The 20,784-nt window shown below is 44.4% G+C and overlaps 3 protein-coding genes across 4 annotated transcripts; all 3 read right to left on the reverse strand.

Annotated features, from left to right (window-relative positions):
• Nucleotides 1-13,789: 13,789 nt before the first annotated feature.
• Nucleotides 13,790-15,342, reverse strand: LOC125541611 (peroxidase 1-like). The gene is made up of 2 exons (XM_048704975.1): nucleotides 14,810-15,342; nucleotides 13,790-14,716 (listed from the first exon to the last, which is right to left on the reverse strand). Exons 1-2 carry the CDS (start codon nucleotides 15,242-15,244, stop codon nucleotides 14,144-14,146), a joined length of 1,008 nt encoding a protein of 335 aa, XP_048560932.1. The 5' UTR covers nucleotides 15,245-15,342; the 3' UTR covers nucleotides 13,790-14,143.
• A 1,424-nt stretch (nucleotides 15,343-16,766) lies between these two features.
• Nucleotides 16,767-18,080, reverse strand: LOC125541612. Of its 2 annotated transcripts, XR_007297603.1 has the most exons (4): nucleotides 17,646-18,080; nucleotides 17,264-17,494; nucleotides 17,003-17,121; nucleotides 16,767-16,838 (listed from the first exon to the last, which is right to left on the reverse strand). XR_007297603.1 is itself a non-coding variant. In XM_048704976.1 (2 exons), the coding sequence occupies exons 1-2, from the start codon at nucleotides 18,010-18,012 to the stop codon at nucleotides 17,418-17,420; spliced, it is 444 nt and encodes a 147-aa protein (XP_048560933.1). In that variant the 5' UTR covers nucleotides 18,013-18,080; the 3' UTR covers nucleotides 17,186-17,417. The 2 variants fall into 2 exon arrangements, 1 of the variants encoding a protein (XP_048560933.1); XM_048704976.1 differs by lacking the exons at nucleotides 16,767-16,838; nucleotides 17,003-17,121 and having other exon boundaries at nucleotides 17,186-17,494.
• Nucleotides 18,081-18,510: 430 nt separating this feature from the next.
• Nucleotides 18,511-20,215, reverse strand: LOC125541613. Its single transcript, XM_048704977.1, has 2 exons — nucleotides 19,260-20,215; nucleotides 18,511-18,963 (listed from the first exon to the last, which is right to left on the reverse strand). The coding sequence occupies exons 1-2, from the start codon at nucleotides 20,146-20,148 to the stop codon at nucleotides 18,926-18,928; spliced, it is 927 nt and encodes a 308-aa protein (XP_048560934.1). The 5' UTR covers nucleotides 20,149-20,215; the 3' UTR covers nucleotides 18,511-18,925.
• Nucleotides 20,216-20,784: the final 569 nt, after the last annotated feature.

Consider the following 20,784-nt stretch of genomic DNA (forward strand, 5'->3'; position numbering starts at 1 on the left):
GGATATATCTTTGATATTGAAGACATGTTTCTGCGAATACTGATGGACTCTGCTCAGCATCCGGAAACCATCAAATTCTTTGCGCCTATTTGGCAAAAGTCAGTCACAAAATCTTCATTCCTCCTATACGTGATACATTGTGAGTCATGGAAGACTTTTCTTCGGGCAAAGCACCAGTGTCAAGCCCTCCAGATTATCACAATACATTCGATGGGCCACGGCTGTCTCAGCGTGATCGCCAACCAAATACTCAACCTCCTTCACACCTTGAAGTGAGCTTGCATACTCAACAACTGTTGTTGCAGCATATGGCTGAGGATCGCCGAGAGAAAGAACATATGGCTGCCGAAGTGAATGCCATCAACAACTATACGAAAGTTGTGCACATGATCACGGCTGAAAATAAGAAGCACCTATGGAAATCGCTTCAAAAGTTCTTCTCCAAGAAACAACTTAGCAACTCAGATATTAAAGAACTCTATGAGTATATTGATCAAGGTTTCTCTGCCGAAGACTTTCAAGATCATATCACTCCACCTCCGCCAGCTCTTGAACCAACAACTGATTTACTTCGGTTTCAGCTGCGCAAGTTTCTCGACAAATCAGAAACTACCTCACCAACTGAGAAACTAGATGAAGGGAATGTGCTATGTCACAAGAATCAACAAGATGATCCCACTCTGCCCTCATCCTCTCAGCCTCAAGCCAGTCTCGAAGGAACATCTGTTGCTACTGACGATGAAGATATTCCAGCTACTTTTGAATCAGAAACCTCTTCGTCTAGTTCTCCAGGAGATGCCTCAGAGTGAATCAAGTTCACCTCTTTTGTACTCATGTTCTTCGTCACCTTTTTGACACTAGTTGACAAAAGGGGGAGAATTACATCGAGTTTTGATAGATTTTATCTGATAGATTTGCTCTCTGTGTTTATTTGGTCTTGTTTTATGAGACTTTTGTGCTATATGCCTTAAAGACTATCTATGCTCTGATGTAAAACTTCTGATCTCTGATGTAATATTAATAACCCCACCTGCTGCACTATTTCAATTGAAGCATTTGTCTTGCAGGTGGAATTATTATCAGAAGTTATGAATGATTGCACTACATTCTCGATGGATCATATATCATTAGTGCAAATCATTACCTGATTGTTTGAAAAATCTTCCACATAATTCAATGAATTGCAAAACATTTCATATCATATTTCTGACCCTACATACATCTAGGGGGAGTATATTTCGTCATCGATCTAAGTAACAAAAATTCACCCTTGTTCGGTTTACATTTCAATTATCTATCTTCACTTCGATGATTATCTGTTTTGTCAACAACCGTCCAAAAGGGGGAGATTGTTGGTGCAATGATAGGCCCCTTATGTTTTGGAGTTTGTTGACATAAACAATATGGGACTTTTGTGTTTGCTAGTGCACACAGAGTAACAGGTCCCCGAGAGATCGAGGAGTTTGATGCAAACGACGAAGATAATCTCCCTGCGTTGTAGGGAAGGTTATCACTGAAGATGATGTTAACAAGAGTGACCCCTAAAAAATGTTGAAGTTCAAGCAATTGGTTCGGTGTTTGTTCGAAGAAAATGACTAAGCTCGAGGAGAATGAAGACGAGGTGAGGACATATCATTTGTTTCATTATTCTTCTTCTTTCATTGAGTCATAGGACCACCATACTATTAAGAGGGGTGTAGCATTCGAAACTTTGATTCTCTGATGCTAAACCCAAATCCTATGAAAGCTGTGAGATAAATCTATTTGTGTTCTAAGCACATACTTGCCAGCAAGAGACTATGATCTTCTTCACCGCGAGAGATTTTTCTCAGACCGATGAGTTAGCATTACTTGTTCCTTAAGTAATGTTACCGTTGCTCCAAAATCCGACCGTTGCGAACGTGTCGGTTGGCCATTGGCTGGACCCCGTGTCCAAAATGGTCATTTCCCATCTGGGAAGGCTGCGGCTATAAATAGCCACCCCGTACCGGCTTTGTTCGGTGGCTGCTCCACTTGATTCTGAGAAGATTGTTGAGCAACCCACTCTCTGAGTGATTTGACTTTAAAATCCATCGAGAGAAAACCCCTAGAGCCAAAGAATTAGATAGTGGTTAGCATCACCCAAATCTAAGTCGAGTATGCTCCGCCTATTACTCTTGGGAGCTACAAACTCTCTAGACAGTTAGGTGTCAATTTCTTCAGAGACCAAGAGTGATTGTGGTTCTCGAGGAAGAAGTCTATAAGGGTTCGGAGATCGCCTTAAAGTATCTACCATGAGTAATCAACATCGGTTGACGAATCGATTGTCGAGGATAATAGGGTGAAGAGAGTTTATCTTCCGTGTTAAGTCACAACCCCTCCAACCAGACGTAGTCCCTGTGCAGAAGGACAAACTGGTCGAACAAATACCCTGTCACCATCGAGCACCACCGGTTACCTTTGTTACCCATGTTTTCATTCGATGTCTTTCTACCATGTGACTTGTCTCGATGCATGACTAGTTTCCTTTCGGTACCTAGTTTTAGCTCGCTATAGTTTGTTCTTCATTCGTTTCCCCTGCTGGGTTATGAGAGTTTTGAGTTTTCTGAAGAAAATTTAAAACTCCCATTCACCCCCCCTCTGGTAGACATACTTCATTCCTACAGATATCCTATGCAACTGATTTTATGAGGACTTCTTTTCCTGCAGCGATAAGAGCTTCTCGATCCAACCTCTCACCTTTTCCCAGACTCGGTCACAAAGATATGTAAACGTGTAGTTCTTTGACTATCCCACATTAGTTGGCATACCAAGATATGTGTCGCTCAGTCAATCATTCTGCACATTAAATGTGTCCTTTATGCTTTGTCGCAGAACCTGTGGACAACCCCTGTTGAAGAATATGGATGACCTCTCGCCGTTCACCCTTTGTCCCGAAGATGCAGAATAGGTATTAAGTAGGTTCGATACCTCATTGGCTCCCTCCACATTTGACTTAAAAAGCAACATGCTGTCATCATCAAATAGAAGGTGGTTAATAGCCAGGGCTGTGGGAGCCACCTTAACTGCACTAAGAACCGATGATTGAGAACTATATTTTAAAAGGCATGAGAGGCCCTCTACTGCAATTAAGAAAAGATAGGATCTTCCTGCCGAATAGCCTGAGTGGGTTTGAATTCCTCAAGCTTCTCAACATTGAACAAAACTGTGAAGGAATTGTTTTAACCATGCCCATAATAATATCAATCCAAGCAGGAGCAAAACCAAGCTTTTCCAACATGGCTTGAAGACAACACCACTCCTAGTGCTCATACGCCATCATCATATCAAGTTTGAGGCACAAAAACTATTTGTTTTGGATCTATTCTTCTTCATAGAATGGAAGCATTCATAAGCACTTAGAATGTTGTCTGTGATCAATCTGTCGAGGACAAAAGCAAATTGCTCTTGAGAGATGATTTCAGCGAGAATGAGTTCTAGCCTATTGGCCACCACTTTTGATGCAATTTTGTAGTGGTTATTGCATAAACTGATTGGTCAGAATTGAGTAAGGAAAATGGGATTAAATACCTTGGGAATCAGTACTAGGACTATATCATTGATGATCTCTACACTTTCTTCTCCCCTCACAATTCTCAACTGTACACTATTGATCTCATCATCGCGAATATCCCAATGTTGTTGATAAAAGTGTGCAGGGAAGCCGCCTGGACCAAGAGCCTTTGTAGGGAACATCTGAAAAATCACTATTTTCACCTCCTCATCAGAATACAGGGCGCACAAAGCATTATTCATAGCTGGAGTCACCTTGTGTGGTACACGCACAAGCACTGGATCCTCAACGCTCCAGATTGGGTGTTTGATGAAATCAATACATGGATGCGAGGATACTTTTGGGCCAGGAAAGACAAAGACAACAGAAGCCAATGCTCAGTAGCTTGGAACACGAGCTGTCGCCCTACATGTTATGCCGGTCTTGGCTTCAAGAACTTGAAACTCCAAATGTTGGCTCTACGCGTCTAGTGGGAATGGATGTGGCGCACGGATCAGCTCAGACCATGGCTGGGCATTCCGTTCATCGTTGTAACACCCACGATGTGGCTATATCTCCCACGTGTCGGAGCACGACTTAGAGGCATAACCGCATAGTAGGCATGTCGCAAGAGGGGTAATCTTTACACATCCCATGTACTGAATAAGAAAGGGATAAAGAGTTGGCTTACAATTGCCACCTCACACAATACATAAATATAGCATTACATCATCCATAATACAATCAAGGTCCGACTACGGAACCAACATAAACAAAGACAACCCCAAATGCTAAATCCCCGAACGCCCAACTGTGCTCCTCTATTGATCAACCGGAAAAGACATAAAACAATGATCAAGGTCTTCATCGAGCTCCCACTTGAGATCAGTTGCATCATCTGCACTGGTATCGTCGGCACCTCCAACTGTTTTTGGAAGTAATCTGTGAGTCACGGGGACTCAACAATCTCACACCCTCGCGATCAAAACTATTTAAGCTTATGGGTAGGAAAGGGGTAGTGAGGTGGAGCTGCAGCAAGCACTAGCATGTATGGTGGCTAACTTACGCAAATGAGAGCGAGAAGAGAAGCAAAGCATGGTCGAGAAGCTATAAAGATCAAGAAGTGATCTTGAAACTACTTACGTTCAAGCATAACACGAGACCGTGTTCTCTGATACCATCTTATTGATGTGAAGGAACGTAAGTAGTTTCAGGATCACTTCTTGATCTTTATAGCTTCTCGACCATGCTTTGCTTCTCTTCTCGCTCTCATTTGCGTAAGTTAGCCACCATACATGCTAGTGCTTGCTGCAGCTCCACCTCACTACCCCTTTCCTACCCATAAGCTTAAATAGTTTTGATCGCGAGGGTGTGAGATTGCCGAGTCCCCGTGACTCACAGATTAGTTCCAAAAACAGTTGCAGGTGCCGCCGATACCAGTGCAGATGATGCAACTGAGCTCAAGTGGGAGCTCGATGAAGACCTTGATCGTTGTTTTATGTCTTTTCCGGTTGATCAGTAGAGGAGGCCAGTTGGGGCGATCGGGAATCGAGCATTTGGGGTTGTCTTTGTTTATGTTGGTTCCATAGTCGGACCTTGATTGTATTCTGGATGATGTATGCTATATTTATGTATTGTGTGAAGTGGCGATTGTAAGCCAACTCTTTATCCCTCTCTTATTCAGTACATGGGATGTGTAAAGATTACCCCTCTTGCGACATGCCTGCTATGTGGTTATGCCTCTAAGTCGTGCTCCGACACGTGGGAGATATATCCGCATCGTGGGTGTTACAAGTTGGTAATCAGAGCCTTCCCCGACTTAGGAGCCCCCCTGCTTGATCGAATCGCTGACGTTGTTGAGTCTAGAACAAAATATTTTGAGTCTTATAGGATTATACATATCGGAGAGTAGGATTCTTTTTACTCCTCAGTCCCTTCGTCGCTCTGGTGAGGCCTCCTGACGTAGAGTTTTGACTCTTCTCTTCTCAAATTTCACTATTTTTTTAGGATCACGCGGGTATCTTGGCATCGTTCTGATGGTTTTGTGACGAGAACATTGTTCTTGGTGCCTCCTGAAATTTAGGGGTTGTGGCAGTGTCCTGGGGAGTTGAGCTCCAAGGTGTTGTCGTCACAATTTTATCATTGCAGTTCTGAAATACCTGAGTTCGCCGACATCGAAAATCTCCTTTATGTAGTTGTTGGTGAGATAACCTCGACGCCACCCAGTACTGGGGCGGGAGTTCAGGAGTATTGCCATAACTCGTATAACAGATGCTTTTCGAAGGTTGAGGTAAATGGTTTCCAAAGGTTTCTTGGTTATGTGTTGAAGGATGGATACAACTGGATGTAGGATTTGCTAGTTTTGGGTGAGATATTATGCTTCCCCTGTATCCCCAACACCTGATTGCATAACCAGAAAGTTTCGGGAGTTTATAAGTGGGAATTCAAGTATCACGTAGGATATCTTTCCAACAGACACATGATACGATATGGGATCTATCATATGTTTGTTTCTAGCTTATTTCCTAAGTCAATCCTTTGTTTTTGTTTTTTTGTTGTGGTATTCGAGTTGCTTCAATGTCAAGTGTTGATTCCATACCTTCCCTAAGCGGTGTTCTCACATTTCTATGCGAATACTAATCCTTCATGATAATTGAGATTGTCATGTCAATTCTTTCCAACCGGTGTGCTTCTCTTCAAGTGGATCCGATCATTTTCAACATCCGCAAGATCAACTCTAAGTTTTATCAATGGTGTTTGTTTCATCCGTCCCCAAGTTGCCTTCATTTTCCCGCCCACCCACCCATTTTCCTTCAAGGACTCAGATTTCTTAATCAAGTATCCATCTTATTGATGTGAAGTCTCTCCATTCTCTTCCGTCAATATTCTTATCCGGTGATTCTCAGGAAGATACTAACGGAGCTTCAAGTTCATCATTCTTCATTTCTTTTATCTTCTCTAGTGGATTCAAATCAAGCTTTTGGCGTTGATCATATCCCTTTTCCTCGTTTCAAATTCTTTCTCATGCAGGTGCACCTCTTAATCATCCACTACTCGCTATTCATTTGTTCTGGAGTGTTGAAGATATCTTGATATTCGTGCTTCCACTCTGCATTCGTTCAAGCCTTTTCGAGATTGTTATCTCATTCAAGCCATTTAATTCAATCGGTGCAACCTCTCTTTTAAATCGTTCAACGGTGTTTCTTTTGAGTGGGCCCTAACCCACAGGTCTTTTTCCCAGGATCTTACGTGACACTTCTAATTTTACCGGAGCTATTCTCAAATCTTTCAAAGTTTGATGTAAGAATGTTTTGTCATCTGTCAAATGTGCTTCTCTAAGATCTTTCTAATTCTTTTCATCATTGGTTCAACCTTTCTAATTTTTATTCCGGAGTGCCTCAACAATTCATGGTGGTGTTTCTCATCGTCATTCTCAACATTTGAAGACTGAAGAAGAGCTTTTCCTCCAAATCTTATCCGTTCTCTTAGAGATGCGTAGTTCAATCTTGATGCCATCCTCTCATAATTGTTTTCGATTGTGAGAATTCTTTTCACCCATCCAGAGCGATTCAAGAGTCTTTTCAGTTTGATTCTCTAGAGCCCATCATCTCAGAATTATTCATTCTCAGCTTTCAGCTCTCATTCTCTAAATCTTACCGATGCTTCATTCAAGTATTCTCTAATCATCTCGGAATCTCTTCGTTCTCTTGTATCAAATTCTCTCTTGTATCTTCGTTCATTTTCTAATTCTTCCCAGTGTTTCCCTATCTTTTCTTCATTCGTTTTCAAATCTTATGGTGGTTCGCTCAAGATTTCTCTTCCTTCATTATCATATCAATTCATATGTTCTTTCCAAATCCTACCGGTGGATCATTGAAGACCTTCTCAAGTTTGCGCTATATCTCCCCTTTGTCATTTCCAATGAGAATGAGTAGTATGCCAAATCCGTTGCTTGTCATCAATTTAATTAATGAAGGATAAGCATAATGTAATTCTTATTCTTGTTTCATCCAAGTGATTATTTCCTTATTCCGGAGGTTCATCAAATTCTCGTTTTCAATTGTTTCATCTTTTCTTTTCCCGGAGTTCCAAGCTCTCATCATCACGAAGATCCATCTAATCATTGCAAGGCTTCAACCTTATTCTTTTCACCCTTCTTTTCGTTTGGTCATTCTTTTTTTAACGGAGTTCTTCATGGAGGCTCTACATGGTGGTTCATCAAGGATTTAAATTCCTTCTCGAAGTGTTCATCGAGATTCTTTTCAGAGGACCTCAAGTATTCTTCATCTTGTATTCCGAGGTGCAATTCTTCCTACTTTATCTTTTTAGGTGGTGTTATGTCATTCTTGGCAATTTCCCTTTGTTTTTCATGATTCGCAAGTTGTCAGGAATGAGATATTTAAACCCATCATTTTCTTCCTTGGAGTTATATTGGTATAGATTTCACCTAAAGCCTTCCATTGGGAATGTTGCCTCTTGTGGTGATTACCTATGATCCAAGTTTTCTTATCACCTTGAGGTAAGAAGCTTCCTATCTTTTCTAGCTCTCAATCCAATCTGTTGTTTTCCGTTAGTGGTAGAATTTCATCTCATAATTTTGAGTTGTCTTCCATGAGCCCACATCAAGTTTATCTTTTCATTGGTGGTTTTCCAACAACTTCGTTCGAACCTTCTCCTAAGGATGCCTTTGCAAGCTCATTTGAGGTAGAAGATGTTGTTTTATCCTCCGTTCTTTTAATTCCTTTCTTATATTTGTTCTGGAGGCTTTGTGATGTTTCTCTCTTCAACACATCATCTTGTTTTGTCAAGATCATGTTCAATTCCTTCCATTTACAATCGGAGTGCTGCCCAAATTATATCATTCTTATTCCTTCTCTATCTTGTTTTTAACCGAAGTGTTGTGTCCTCTGCTTAAGTTCTTTTTATCTTATCAAGTCTTGCATCTCTTTTCAACCGGAGTGCTACCGAATTTGTTCTTCCTTGTTCCTCTTTCCTAACGGAGTGTTTTCAACTTCGATCATCTCCGTGGTATTCTTTCTTTCAAGTTGTTCAACCTTTCAAGGTTCTTTGGTTTCACTCGTTTGTCAAAGAAGCAACTTAGTTTTACCTCTTATCTTCCTCTTCCTTTTCCCACCAGTGCCATCCTAGATCTCGGGACGAGATCCTCTCGTAGTGGTGCAGTGTTGTAACACCCCGGATACAACTTTCCATATTCGTAACTCCAACTCTTGCCTTTTCCGGAGATGCGATATGATTTTCCGTTCGTGGTTGGGTTTTGTCTTCATTTTGCAATTTTTTTTCATGTCATGCATTTCATATCATGTCATCATGTGCATCGCATTTGCATACGTGTTCGTCTCATGCATCCGAGCATTTTCCCCGTTGTCCATTTTGCAATCCGACACTCCTATGTCCTCCGGCGTCCCCCTCTTGTCTCTGTTCGTGAGCGGGTGTTAAACGTTCTCGGATTGGACCGAGATTTGCCAAGCGGCCTTGGTACACCACCGGTAGACCGCCTGTCAAATTTCGTGCCATTTGGAGCTGTTTGATACTCCAATGGTTAACCGGGGAACCGCAAAGGCCTCGTGTGTGTTGCAGCCCAACACCCCTCCAAAGTGGCCCAACAACCCATCCAAACCTATCCCATGTCCTCCGTCGTCGGATCACGATCGCGTGGTCGAAAACCGCACCCCATTTGGACATTCCCACATCCTTTTACCCATATAAACACCTCCCCCTTCATTTTTCGCGGATCAAACCCTAAAATTTCCCTACCGCGCCATGCCGGACATGTCCGTCGCCGCCGGACACGTCCAGCGCCGCCGCCCCGTCCAATACCAGCGCGACACTTTTCCCATTGCCTCTCCACCGCGCCTCCTCTCTCCCCGCCATCGCGGCCCGTCGGGGCCCGAGGCCGGCCCGCCCCGGGCCGCGACCGGGCCCGTCCGCGCCCGTTGCTCCGCCGCCACGCCCGCGTGCTTCTGCCACCGTGCGCCTGCTGCTCCGCCGCCGCTCGCCGCACCGCCGCGCTGCCCGCGCCGCCTCGCATGCCTCCCCGGCCGGCGCCCCACCTCCGGCTGACCAGATCTGGCAAGGGAGCGGCCAGATTCGGCCGGAGCCCTCCTCACCGGTGTCTCCCCGAGCCTCTCCGGCCTCCTCCTTCTTCGTCTCCGGTCAGCTAGCTCCGGCCGTCCTCGTCATCCACGCCGCCCCAGATCCAGATCTGGAAAACCTAAGGTTGACCCCGAAAATATCCTAAGTCCCTGAGTTTTTGCATTCTGAAGCCCTGTTCAACATGCCATAACTCCTCATCCATAGATCCGTTTTGCATGAATGATATATCAAAATGTTCATCACGATGTGCTCTTCATTTTGTTCCATTGTGCCATGCTTGTTTGAGTCCAGCTCGATGCCCAAATCGTTGATGCAAGAGTGCTATTAAATGTTAGGTGCTGATTCTTAGCAGAGTATGAGCATTTGTCATTTTTTGCTACATTTGTTGTGTGCTTCATATGGGCATGAGCTCTACATGTGTTTTGGTCTATGCCATGCCATCTTTACAGGGGTGTATGCTATGTATTTTTTTGATCTTTGTGGTGACTAGCACAAACATGCAAAGTAGCTCTCGTGATATTGCTGATTTCAGAGACTTAGAATTTCACTAAGTCATTGCTCTGCTGTTATTTTTATGCCATGTATTCATGATGCTACAGTGAGATCCATGCTTCTTTTGAGTATTGTCAGTAAGGATGATTTGTACATATGGTTGTGCTCTATCCATCCATGTCCCTGTTTGAATTTATGGAGTGCCCTAGCATGACTTAATCTTGCTCTACTTTTGCTATAAAATGTTCCTGGCAGATTGTTTACTTGTTAATCAATTTTGCCAAGGTTGTTGTAGTTGATCCATGCTTGCTTTGAGCTTGTTCTTGCTTTGGCTAGCTTCATGATCATGTCTTCTTGCTGATGCTATTCTTATATTTTTCATGCAATGCCTTGTGATGAGTGAATCGATCTCGCAAAGATGCCTTCATAACTCTGTTTTGCCATGCTCAGTTTTCTGCTAAGTCTGAATCTTTTAACGAAACTTGCTATGTTTACATGGGTGCCATAATATCTTCTATGCCTTTTTGGCTCTTGGTCAATAAGGGACTTTTGTTCTATGCTTTGCGTAGATTCATGCCATGCCTTGTATTGCTATGTTATGTTCCTGTAGCATGTTGTTTGCTTGCTCTAAACATTGCTTCCTGATGTTAATCCCTGGCATGTTAGTATTTTCACTAAGTCTATGATGCTATTATCTTTTGCACTTTTGCCATGCTTGTTTGAACCTGCTCTTGTGTGATTTATCCGTAGCTCAGTGTTTATCTTTTGTCAAGCATCTTGAGTAGATCACTGCCATATGTTTTGTTGCTATGTTGGAGTGCAGTACCTTAGTTTCTTGTTGCATTCTAGATAGCATCATGCTGTTAATCGCAGGATTGTGCCATTCTTGTTTTGCTTGCCATTTGCAAACTGTGCATCCGATTCCGGTGATCTTTATATCGATTTCGACTGAACTCATCTTTCTAGTGGCGCACTTGGTTTGCCAAGTTGATGTCTTGTTCATCATTTTCCTTCCGGAGCATGCATATGCATTACATATCACATCTCGCATATCATGCCATATTTTGCATCATGTTGCTTGCGCATTGCATCGTGATTGATTGTTGGTCCTTTGCTTGTGTTCTTGCTTTGGGTAGAGCCGGGAGATGAGTACGTGTTCGAGGAACCTGTTGAGTATGCTAACGAGGATCAAGCTTTCGTCAACTCTGAGAACTTTGCAGGCAAGATGACCATACCCTCAAAATCACTTCTATCTTTACTTGCTAGTTGTTTGCTCTATTGCTATGCCGCGATACCTACCACTTGTTATATCATGCCTCCCACATTTCCATGACAAGCCTCTAACCCACCTTTCCTAGCAAACCGTTGTTTGGCTATGTTACCGCTTTGCTCAGCCCCTCTTATAGCGTTGCTAGTTGCAGGTGAACATGGAGTTTTGTTCCATGTTGGAACATGGATATTTGTTGGGATATCATTATTATATCTTATTTACTTTAATGCATCTATATACTTGGTAGAGGGTGGAAGGCTCGGCCTTATGCATGGTGTTTTGTTCCACTCTTGCCGCCCTAGTTTCCGTCATACCAGTGTTATGTTCCTTGATTTTGCGTTCCTTACGCGGTTGGGGGAATGGGACCCCCCTTAACAGTTCGCTTTAAATAAAACTCCTCCAGCAAGGCCCAACCTTGGTTTTACATTTGCCAAACAACCTATCACCTTCCCTTGGGTTCTGTAGACTCAAGGGTCATCTTTATTTTAACCCCCCCCCCCCGGGTCAGTGCTTGTCTAAGTGTTGGTCCGAACCTGTCAGTCGTCGTTGCCCACCAAGGGCAACTCTGGGCTGGCCTACCAGAAGTTTGGACAATCTGGTGTGCCCTGAGAACGAGATATGTGCAGCTCCTATCGGGATTTCTCGGCACATTCGGGCGGCTCTGCTAGTCTTGTTTTACCATTGTCGAAATGTCTTGTAACCGGGATTCCGAGTCTGATCGGGTCTTCCTGGGAGAAGGAATATCCTTCATTGACCGTGAGAGCTTGTGATGGGCTAAGTTGGGACACCCCTGCAGGGTTTTGAACTTTTAAAAGTCGTGCCCGCGGTTATGGGCAGATGGGAATTTGTTAATATCCGGTTGTAGAGAACTTGACACTTAACTTAATTTAAAATGAATCAACCGCGTGTGTAGTCGTGATTGTCTCTTTTCGGCGGAATCCGGGAAGAGAACACGGTCTCGTGTTATGCTTGAACGTAAGTAGTTTGAGTATCACTTCTTGATCTTTATAGCTTCTCGACCGTGCTTTGCTTCTCTTCTCGCTCTCATTTGCGTAAGTTAGCCACCATACATGCTAGTGCTTGCTACAGCTCCATCTCACTACCCCTTTCCTACCCATAAGCTTAAATAGTTTTGATCGCGAGGGTGTGAGATTGCTGAGTCCCCGTGACTCACAGATTACTTCCAAAAACAGTTGCAGGTGCCGACGATACTAGTGCAGATGACGCAACTGAGCTCAAGTGGGAGCTCGATGAAGACCTTGATCGTTGTTTTATGTCTTTTCCGGTTGATCAGTAGAGGAGGCCAGTTGGGGCGATCGGGGATCTAGCATTTGGGGTTGTCTTTGTTTTTGTTGGTTCCGTAGTCGGACCTTTATTCTATTCTGGATGATGTATGCTATATTTATGTATTGTGTGAAGTGGCGATTGTAAGCCAACTCTTTATCCCTCTCTTATTCAGTACATGGGATGTGTAAAGATTACCCCTCTTGCGACATGCCTACTATGCGGTTATGCCTCTAAGTCGTGCTCCGACACGTGGGAGATATAGCCGCATCGTGGGTGTTACAATCATGGACGCGGATGCCAATTTTTTTTCAATAACTTGATGCCCATTGCTGCTGGGGAGGGAACAAAGTTATTGTTCTAGAGAGATCGGTGGCTCCACGGTCTTGCCATCGTCGACTACGCACCGGCCATCACCCCCCTGGTTCGCACTCGAATCAAGAACCAACGTTATGTCGCCCAAGCTCTCATGAACAGAAGATGGGAAGCGGACATCCACAGTGAAATCCCCCCTCATGGCCCTGATCCAACTAATGCACCTAAGGCTTCTGATCTCCCGTGTGGAACGGGACATCGATCTACGAGATACATTTACTTGGCCAAGCGACACTTTGGGATTATACACTGCTAAATCAGTGTACTCCAGGCTATGCATCGGTCTGATTAAGTTCCCCCATCAGGAGCGCATCTGGCGAAGTTGGGCGATTCTTAAGTGCAAAATTTTGACTGGTTGGCCGTTCAGTACCGCATCTGGACATCCGCTCGCAGGGCAGGTCATGGCCTCCAAGAGTAGTCGTTTGCTTGCTACTCATGCGTGCAAGACGAAGACACAGTCGATCACATTTTCGTTCGATGTTTTTACACAAGGGAAGTTTGGCATCGTTGCATTGTGGCCCTAGATCTGAACACAGAGGAGCCGAACCAAAACCTCTCACTCATCAAGTGGTGGGACAAAGCGAGGAGCAGCTTCCCCGACGCCAACAAGAGAGGTTTCGACACCCTATTCATTGCCATCACTTGGTCTTTAGGAAACAACGCAACACGAGTGTTTAGGAGAATGACCGATCATAGACATCCAAGACTTTTGGTTTGATCAAATCCTCAACGAAATCAAGAAATGGTCTAATGCCAATGTAGAAAGTTTACTTTGTTTTGTGAGAGAGTAGCTTTTTCTTTCTCTAGGTGTGGGTGTGGGTATGGATGTGGATCTAACCACTACTAGCACTCTATCTTGTTTTTTTTGAGAGTACACACTCTATCTTGTAGAGTGCATATTTTGCTCCCTTGTATAAAATATGGTACATTATTCGCGTCCTCTTGAAAAGAAAACAACATAACGAACTAACGAAGCAAATTAACATCAATATGTATAGCTAGCTCATAATAATAAACAAAACAAAAGAGTAAAATAAATCGTGGCACATCCTAGTTCGTGACAATGCAATCATGCGTGAGCCTAGAGTAGAGTACATTCAGTTGACAAGGTTGCACTTGGTCCTGATCTTGCCTTGGTTGCCGGTGAGCACGCCGATGGCGCCCATCTTGGCCATGGAGACGCGGAAGTCCCGGAAGAATTCCCCGTCGTACCTGCCAGTGGCGGCGCGGCGGACGTAGGCACCGGCGAAGGGATGCTCCATGAGCCCGGCGTCCGACCGGAGCAGCCCGCGCCTCCTGGCCACCTGCCGATAGTAGCTCGTGTCGAATGTCCCGCAGCTACCGGCGTCCATCTCCGCTGCCGCGCTGCTATCGCTGGGGCCGCGGCAGCGCATTCTCAGCCTGTCGGCGTACCTTCCGTCCAGGGTCGGGTCGGTGCTGCGGATGCTGCCATTGTAGAGGCGGTCGGCGAAGGACGAGCAGTGCGCCTTCCCAAGCGTGTGCCCGGCCGAGAGCACGACGAGGTCCTTGACATCGAGGCCCTTGGCCGCGAACACCTCGATCATGACACTGATATTTCCGTAGAGCGGCGGCAGCTCGCCGCAGTTTTCGGCGCGGGACGTCCGGCCGTCCCTCCGGCCGAGCGCCACGGGCCAGGATGGGCCTTTGCTCTGGGGTCGAGGATCAGATCCAGAGTTTCATCAGATACAGAAAGACAAGTTGGTAGTACGCGACGAGACAAGAGGCAAGTTGTTGTGATGTACCAGAACGACGGCGTCTCGTGCCATGAGCGCGAGGAGGTCGGCGCAGGAGACGGTGGCCGGGCACGCCTTCTCGAGCTTGTCCTTGACCCGCGCGACGGCGTCGAAGCCTCGGAGGCTCTCGTTGGGTATGGCATCCTTCTCCGTGGGGCTCCCGTCTGCGGAGTCGAGCAGCACAGATGCATCGCAGCCCTGCACGAAGCAGTCGTGGTAGTGCAGCCGGAGCAGGGACGCGGCCAGGTCCGGCGACGCCCTGACGATCCTCGCCGTCTCCCTGAACACGATCCCTTCCGCTCCCGGGCACGTCTTGTCGTAGTACCCGAACCTGATGCCCGGCTGCGCCGCGCATCCAGACAAGAGCGCCGCTAGCGCAGCTAGAGCAAGTGACAGCATTGTCACGGCCATCTCTCGAGCCTCCACTCGCTGGCGGCGAGCCATGGCCGTCGCTACTGGTATGCTACAGTGGAACTGGACAGTTCCTCTATGTCTGCGTGGCTGCTGCCTTCAGTATTTATGGCTGATAAGTTCTGCATCTGCAGTTAAAAGGGTTTTCATTTCATTCGCACCAAAGGGCTTCGATTTGACTACAGATGATGAGCTTCGATTCTTGCGAAGAGCGAGTTGACTTTGCCATTACGATATGCATATGCAGCAGATTCGGTGCGTTTCCGTTGCGTGCGGCGCCGTCCACTGTTTTAACTAGCTGTACACCGGTGCCGTAGCTGTGTCCATGCACGCGGCAAGCCTACAGCGTGACCCTAGCCCGAATCTTTGGTTTGAACGCAGATTCACAAGAAATGAAATGACGGACAATATGCCACTCCCGATCACGATGCCCTGATCACAAGATCCAAAGCCTGAATCTTTAACTGTTGAATCCCTCAAAAAGAAACGAATTTTGGTGTGAATCAACTAGGGATTTGAGAGGGGATTTGAGAGAGGAGTTCACAATACAGAGAACTGGAGCAACTTCATGAGCTGCCGTCCATTCCTTTCCTTATCTCTATCTTCCTTCTTTACACTCTTGTCCTCCTGACATTTATAATTTACACATTAGTACATCATACCAAATACAAATTTACCACTAAACTCAACACTCCCCCTCAAGATGGGGCAAACACATCATATAACCCCATCTTGCTACATAAGCTAGAAAACACTTTTTCAACGAGACCTTTGGTCAAAATATCCGCTAGTTGGTTTGAAGAGCTCACATAATGCATACATATTATTCCTTGGTCAAGTTTCTCTTTGATAAAGTGTTGGTCAATTTCTATGTGCTTTGTTCTACAATGTTGAACCGGGTTATGTGCTATATCTAGCGCAGCCTTATTATCACAATACATCATCAATGGTCTTGCCTGGAATAGACCCAACTCCATCAGTATGATTTTTAGCCATAAGACTTCACATACTCCATGAGCCATAGCTCTGAATTCTGCTTCTGCAGTGGACCTTGCAACAACATTTTGTTTCTTACTACGCCAAGTAACTATGTTTCCTCCAACAAACGTACAGTATCCTGACGTAGACCTTCTATCATCTAATGAACCGGCCCAATCAGCATCAGTATAACATTCTATTTGTAAATTGCCACTTGACTTATACAATAAACCTCGACCTGGGCACCCCTTTAAATACCGAATGATTCGATTTACTGCATCCATGTGGTGAGTTTTAGGACTATGCATAAACTGGCTCACCACGCTTACGGCAAAAGCTATATCAGGACGAGTATGCGATAAATAGATCAAACGGCCAACAAGTCTCTGATATTGTTCCCGGTCAACAGGTTCCCCTGACTCACTAGTCAATCGGTGGTTTTGTTCAATTGGTGTTAATGCTGGACGACACCCAGACATACCAGTTTCTGACAACAGATCTAGCACATATTTTCTTTGAGATAGATAGATACCTCTTGAGCTTCGTGAGACTTCAATTCCAAGAAAGTACCTCATCTCTCCTAGATCCTTGACTTCGAACTCGTTCCTCAAATGTTGCTTCACTCTTTCAATACCTTGATCATCATCTCCTGTAATAACAATATCATCAACATAGACAATTAATATCGTCAATTTTCCACCACATCTTTTATAAAATAAAGTATGGTCGGCATTGCTCTGGCTGAAACCCAATTTCAGCATAGCTTTTCTAAACCGACCGAACCACGCACGAGGAGATTGTTTTAGGCCATACAGTGAACGGCGGAGTTTCAAGACCTTTCCTTCAGTTTGTACCGTGTTGAAACCTGGTGGTATATGCATATAAATTTCCTCCTGAAGGTCTCCATGTAAGAATGCATTTTTTACATCCATCTGAAACAAATTCCATCCAAGATTAGCTGCACAAGACATCAAAGTTCTTACTGTATTCATTTTTGCTACAGGGGCAAATGTTTCCTCATAATCAACACCACGAGTCTGTGTGTAGCCTTTGGCCACCAACCGAGCTTTATACCTTTCTATTTTACCTTCAGGGTTACACTTAATGCTATAAACCCATTTGCATCCGACTGGTTCCTTGCCCTTCGGCCATTCTACCAATTGCCATGTATTATTCTTTTCTAGAGCATACATTTCCTCCAACATTGCTGCTTTCCATTTAGGATCATTCACTGCATCCTTCCAATCTTTAGGTACTGATATGGAATCCAAGGATGCAATAAAGCTCCTAAAAGAGGAAGTACACCTGTCATACGAAACAAATTTTGCAAGATCATGTTTATATCCAACACAATCCTTCAGACGCGCGGGTACATCTACTTTTCTTTTTTTCTTTCGTAAGGCAATTGGCTCATCATTTATTTGAGTACTAGAGGATGGTATATGGGTTTCAGTACCTTCAACATCACCCTCATCATGGGCCATTTCTTCACTTGTTGGTGCCTCCTCTAGTACTTGTGATTGATTCACAACTTCTTCATCAACTTCCTGAGGTACACCTTCCCCATCTTCTGTTTCCATCTCCTCTTGACCTGAAAGATTTTCATACGCTTCAGATATTAATGTATTATCACCTTCTACATTTGTATTGGTAGTTTCCTCCCCCTCGATTTCATCTTCTGAGCGTATGATATCCCCAATAGGTATTATTACAGTTCCCCTATCATTGCTCTCTCCTATGATATTCTCCCCCTTGTTGCCTGTACCATTGTCATTCCCTTTTAAGGAATAGAATGGTTCTTTTTCGTGAAAGGTAACATCCATACTCACAAAGAATCTCCTTTCAGTAGGCGACCAACACCGATATCCCTTTTTTGTGGAAGAATAGCCCACAAAGATACATTTGACGGCTCTTGGATCAAGTTTTCCTGCTGAACTCCTGTGATGATGAACAAAACAGGTACATCCAAATATTTTTGGTGGCACAATAAATGAGTTAGAGCCATACAAACATTCAATAGGAGTCTTATGGCCCAGAACTCTAGAAGGCATACCGTTTATTAGATAGGCAGCAGTTTTGACCGCTTCTCCCCAAAGGAATTTTGGCACATTCATCATAAACATGAGAGCTCGAGCAACTTCCAGTAGATGTCTATTCTTTCTCTCTGCCACCCCATTTTGTTCTGCAGTATTCACACAAGTTGTTTGATGTATAATACCATAAGAAGACAAGAAATTACTAAATTTACCATTGATATATTCGGTACCATTATCGGAGCGTAATATTTTCACATTCATGCCAAACTGGTTACGCACCATATTAAAAAAATCTTTGAATGCAGGGAGAACTTCAGATTTATGCTTTAGGAGGTACAGCCATGTGCACCTACTAAAACCATCAATGAAGGTCACATAATATCTATCCCCTGTGAGGGCAGTTACAACTGATGGACCCCATACATCCGAATGCACCACATCAAAAGGTATCTTACTTCTCTCATTACTACTAGGATAATTGGTTCTAGTGTGTTTAGCCAGTTCACACACATCACACAAAAGCTTCTCCTTACAATAATTTTTAACTTGAGATGGAAACATGCGACCAAGGGCTTGGAATGACAGATGCCCTAGTCTATAATGCATCAGTAGAAATTCATCAGTGGTCAAGCTATTCATCATACTGAGGGCATATGGAGATGGAGACGAGGCATTGGTAAGGAAGTAGAGGCCGTCGTGCTCAATTCCAGTCCCAAGATTTCTTCTTGTCTTCAGATCCTGAAATGTACATGAGTGAGGGTCGAAGGATGCCTTGCAATTACGTGAGTTTGTAATTGAACTAACTGACAAGAGGTCCACTGGCAAATTAGGGACATGCAAGACTGGGCTTAAGGACAGAGATGGAGTACAATTAACGTTCCCATAACCCATTATCGGAGCTAAGGATCCATCAGCTATGCGTACCCTATCCCTTCCAGAACAAGGGGTATATGATGAAAAGTTCTTAGATGAGCCTGTCATGTGATTTGTGGCCCCTGAATCAATTATCCAAGATGTTAAAAAATTCTTCGTACCTTTCCCAGAATGAGCATCAGATGTAGCTTCAGCAGGGCCTTCTGAAGTATTTGCCATAAGTTTGCCTTTAAATTCTTCAAGTGCTTGGGCTGTTACAGCAGACCGTTCTCCCCCAAATAAAGTAAGATGAGCTCGATCTGGTCTTCTTGCATTACTACCACCACTAGTGAATCTGTTAAATTGTTTCGGTTGCCATCCAGGAGGATAACCAACTATATCAAAACAACTCTTCTTCAAATGGCCTGGTTTTTTACAGTGGTCACACACCATCTTAGGCTTTCTCGTGTAGTCGAATCTAGTAGCATTTGCTTGCTCATTTCTTGAAGTACCAGGAGACTGAATTTGCTTAACTGAAGATAGTGCAGCTCTGCTATCAACATTTGTTTGTGAAGATGTGATCTGATTGGCCAGCCGTGTTTCTTCCTCAAGTATACTTGAGATGGCTTGATCCAATGTAGGCCAATCTGCTGTGGCTTGTATGAGTTGGGAACGGAGATTGAACTCTGAGTTCAGACCATCAAGAAAAGTCTGAACCAACAATGGTTCAAACCACTCTCGAAGGAGGGGTACGTCCCTGGGATCATGTGCCTTAAATGGTCTAAAATACTCCAGGTCTCTATAGAGTTTCTTGATTTCTCCCGCAAATTCAGTCACTGTCTTCTGCTCTTGCTTGATCTGCCTCAATTCATGGAAAATCCTACTGACTTGCATCTTGTTCGATTTTCCTGAGAACTGTTTCTCAATGCTTGTCCACACCTCAGCTGCAGACTGAAACCCTTCAACTTGTTCCCTAACAGTCTTCTCCATCGACCCCAACAGCCATACCATAACTCGCTTTTGATTTTGATCCCATTGCTCTTGTGTGACATCCGTTGGTTTTTTTTTCATCGTCCTTCAAAAATTTCTGAAGTCTATGTGACTCCAGAATCAATGTGGCGTTCCGAGACCAGCTAAAAAAATCACCCGGACCAGTTGACCTGACAGGATTGGGTTCCAGGGTCTTCAAAATTTCAGAAGTACTGCTTGTCTTTGTTTGTGCCTGCTCCATCAGCTGTGAAATCATACGCTGCATACTTCCACACAATTTCTCAATACCAGAATCCCTACTGGTATCTCCCATGACCACTGAACAATTAGTGTATTTCTGGAAAAAAACGAACAGCTACATCCTTCACACAGTTCAATCCTCTCTACACCGAGTTACCACAAAGCAGGAAGATTCAATCCACCACAAGCTGCTGGACTAAAAACACTTCTACCTTATTGAGAGAAAAGGCAATACCAGCTGGTCCGTGGCAGTTCCTACTTAGTGCAGCACAGGAACACTTTAGAGTTCAGACCTGTACACCACGACGACGGCAGCGGAGCAGCACAAAGGCAACGTGGAGCGGAACAGCAGGAGGATGCCGCCTGCCAGGAGGACGGCGGCACAAAGGCACTGCGGCGCAGCCGGAAGATGCGGCCCCGCACGAGGACGACGGCGACCTTGGCGAAGTTTGGCTGCCACGCACAAAGGCGAACAGC

The sequence above is a fragment of the Triticum urartu genome, chromosome 2 (genome assembly GCF_003073215.2).
Source record: "Triticum urartu cultivar G1812 chromosome 2, Tu2.1, whole genome shotgun sequence".
NCBI lineage: Eukaryota > Viridiplantae > Streptophyta > Magnoliopsida > Poales > Poaceae > Triticum > Triticum urartu.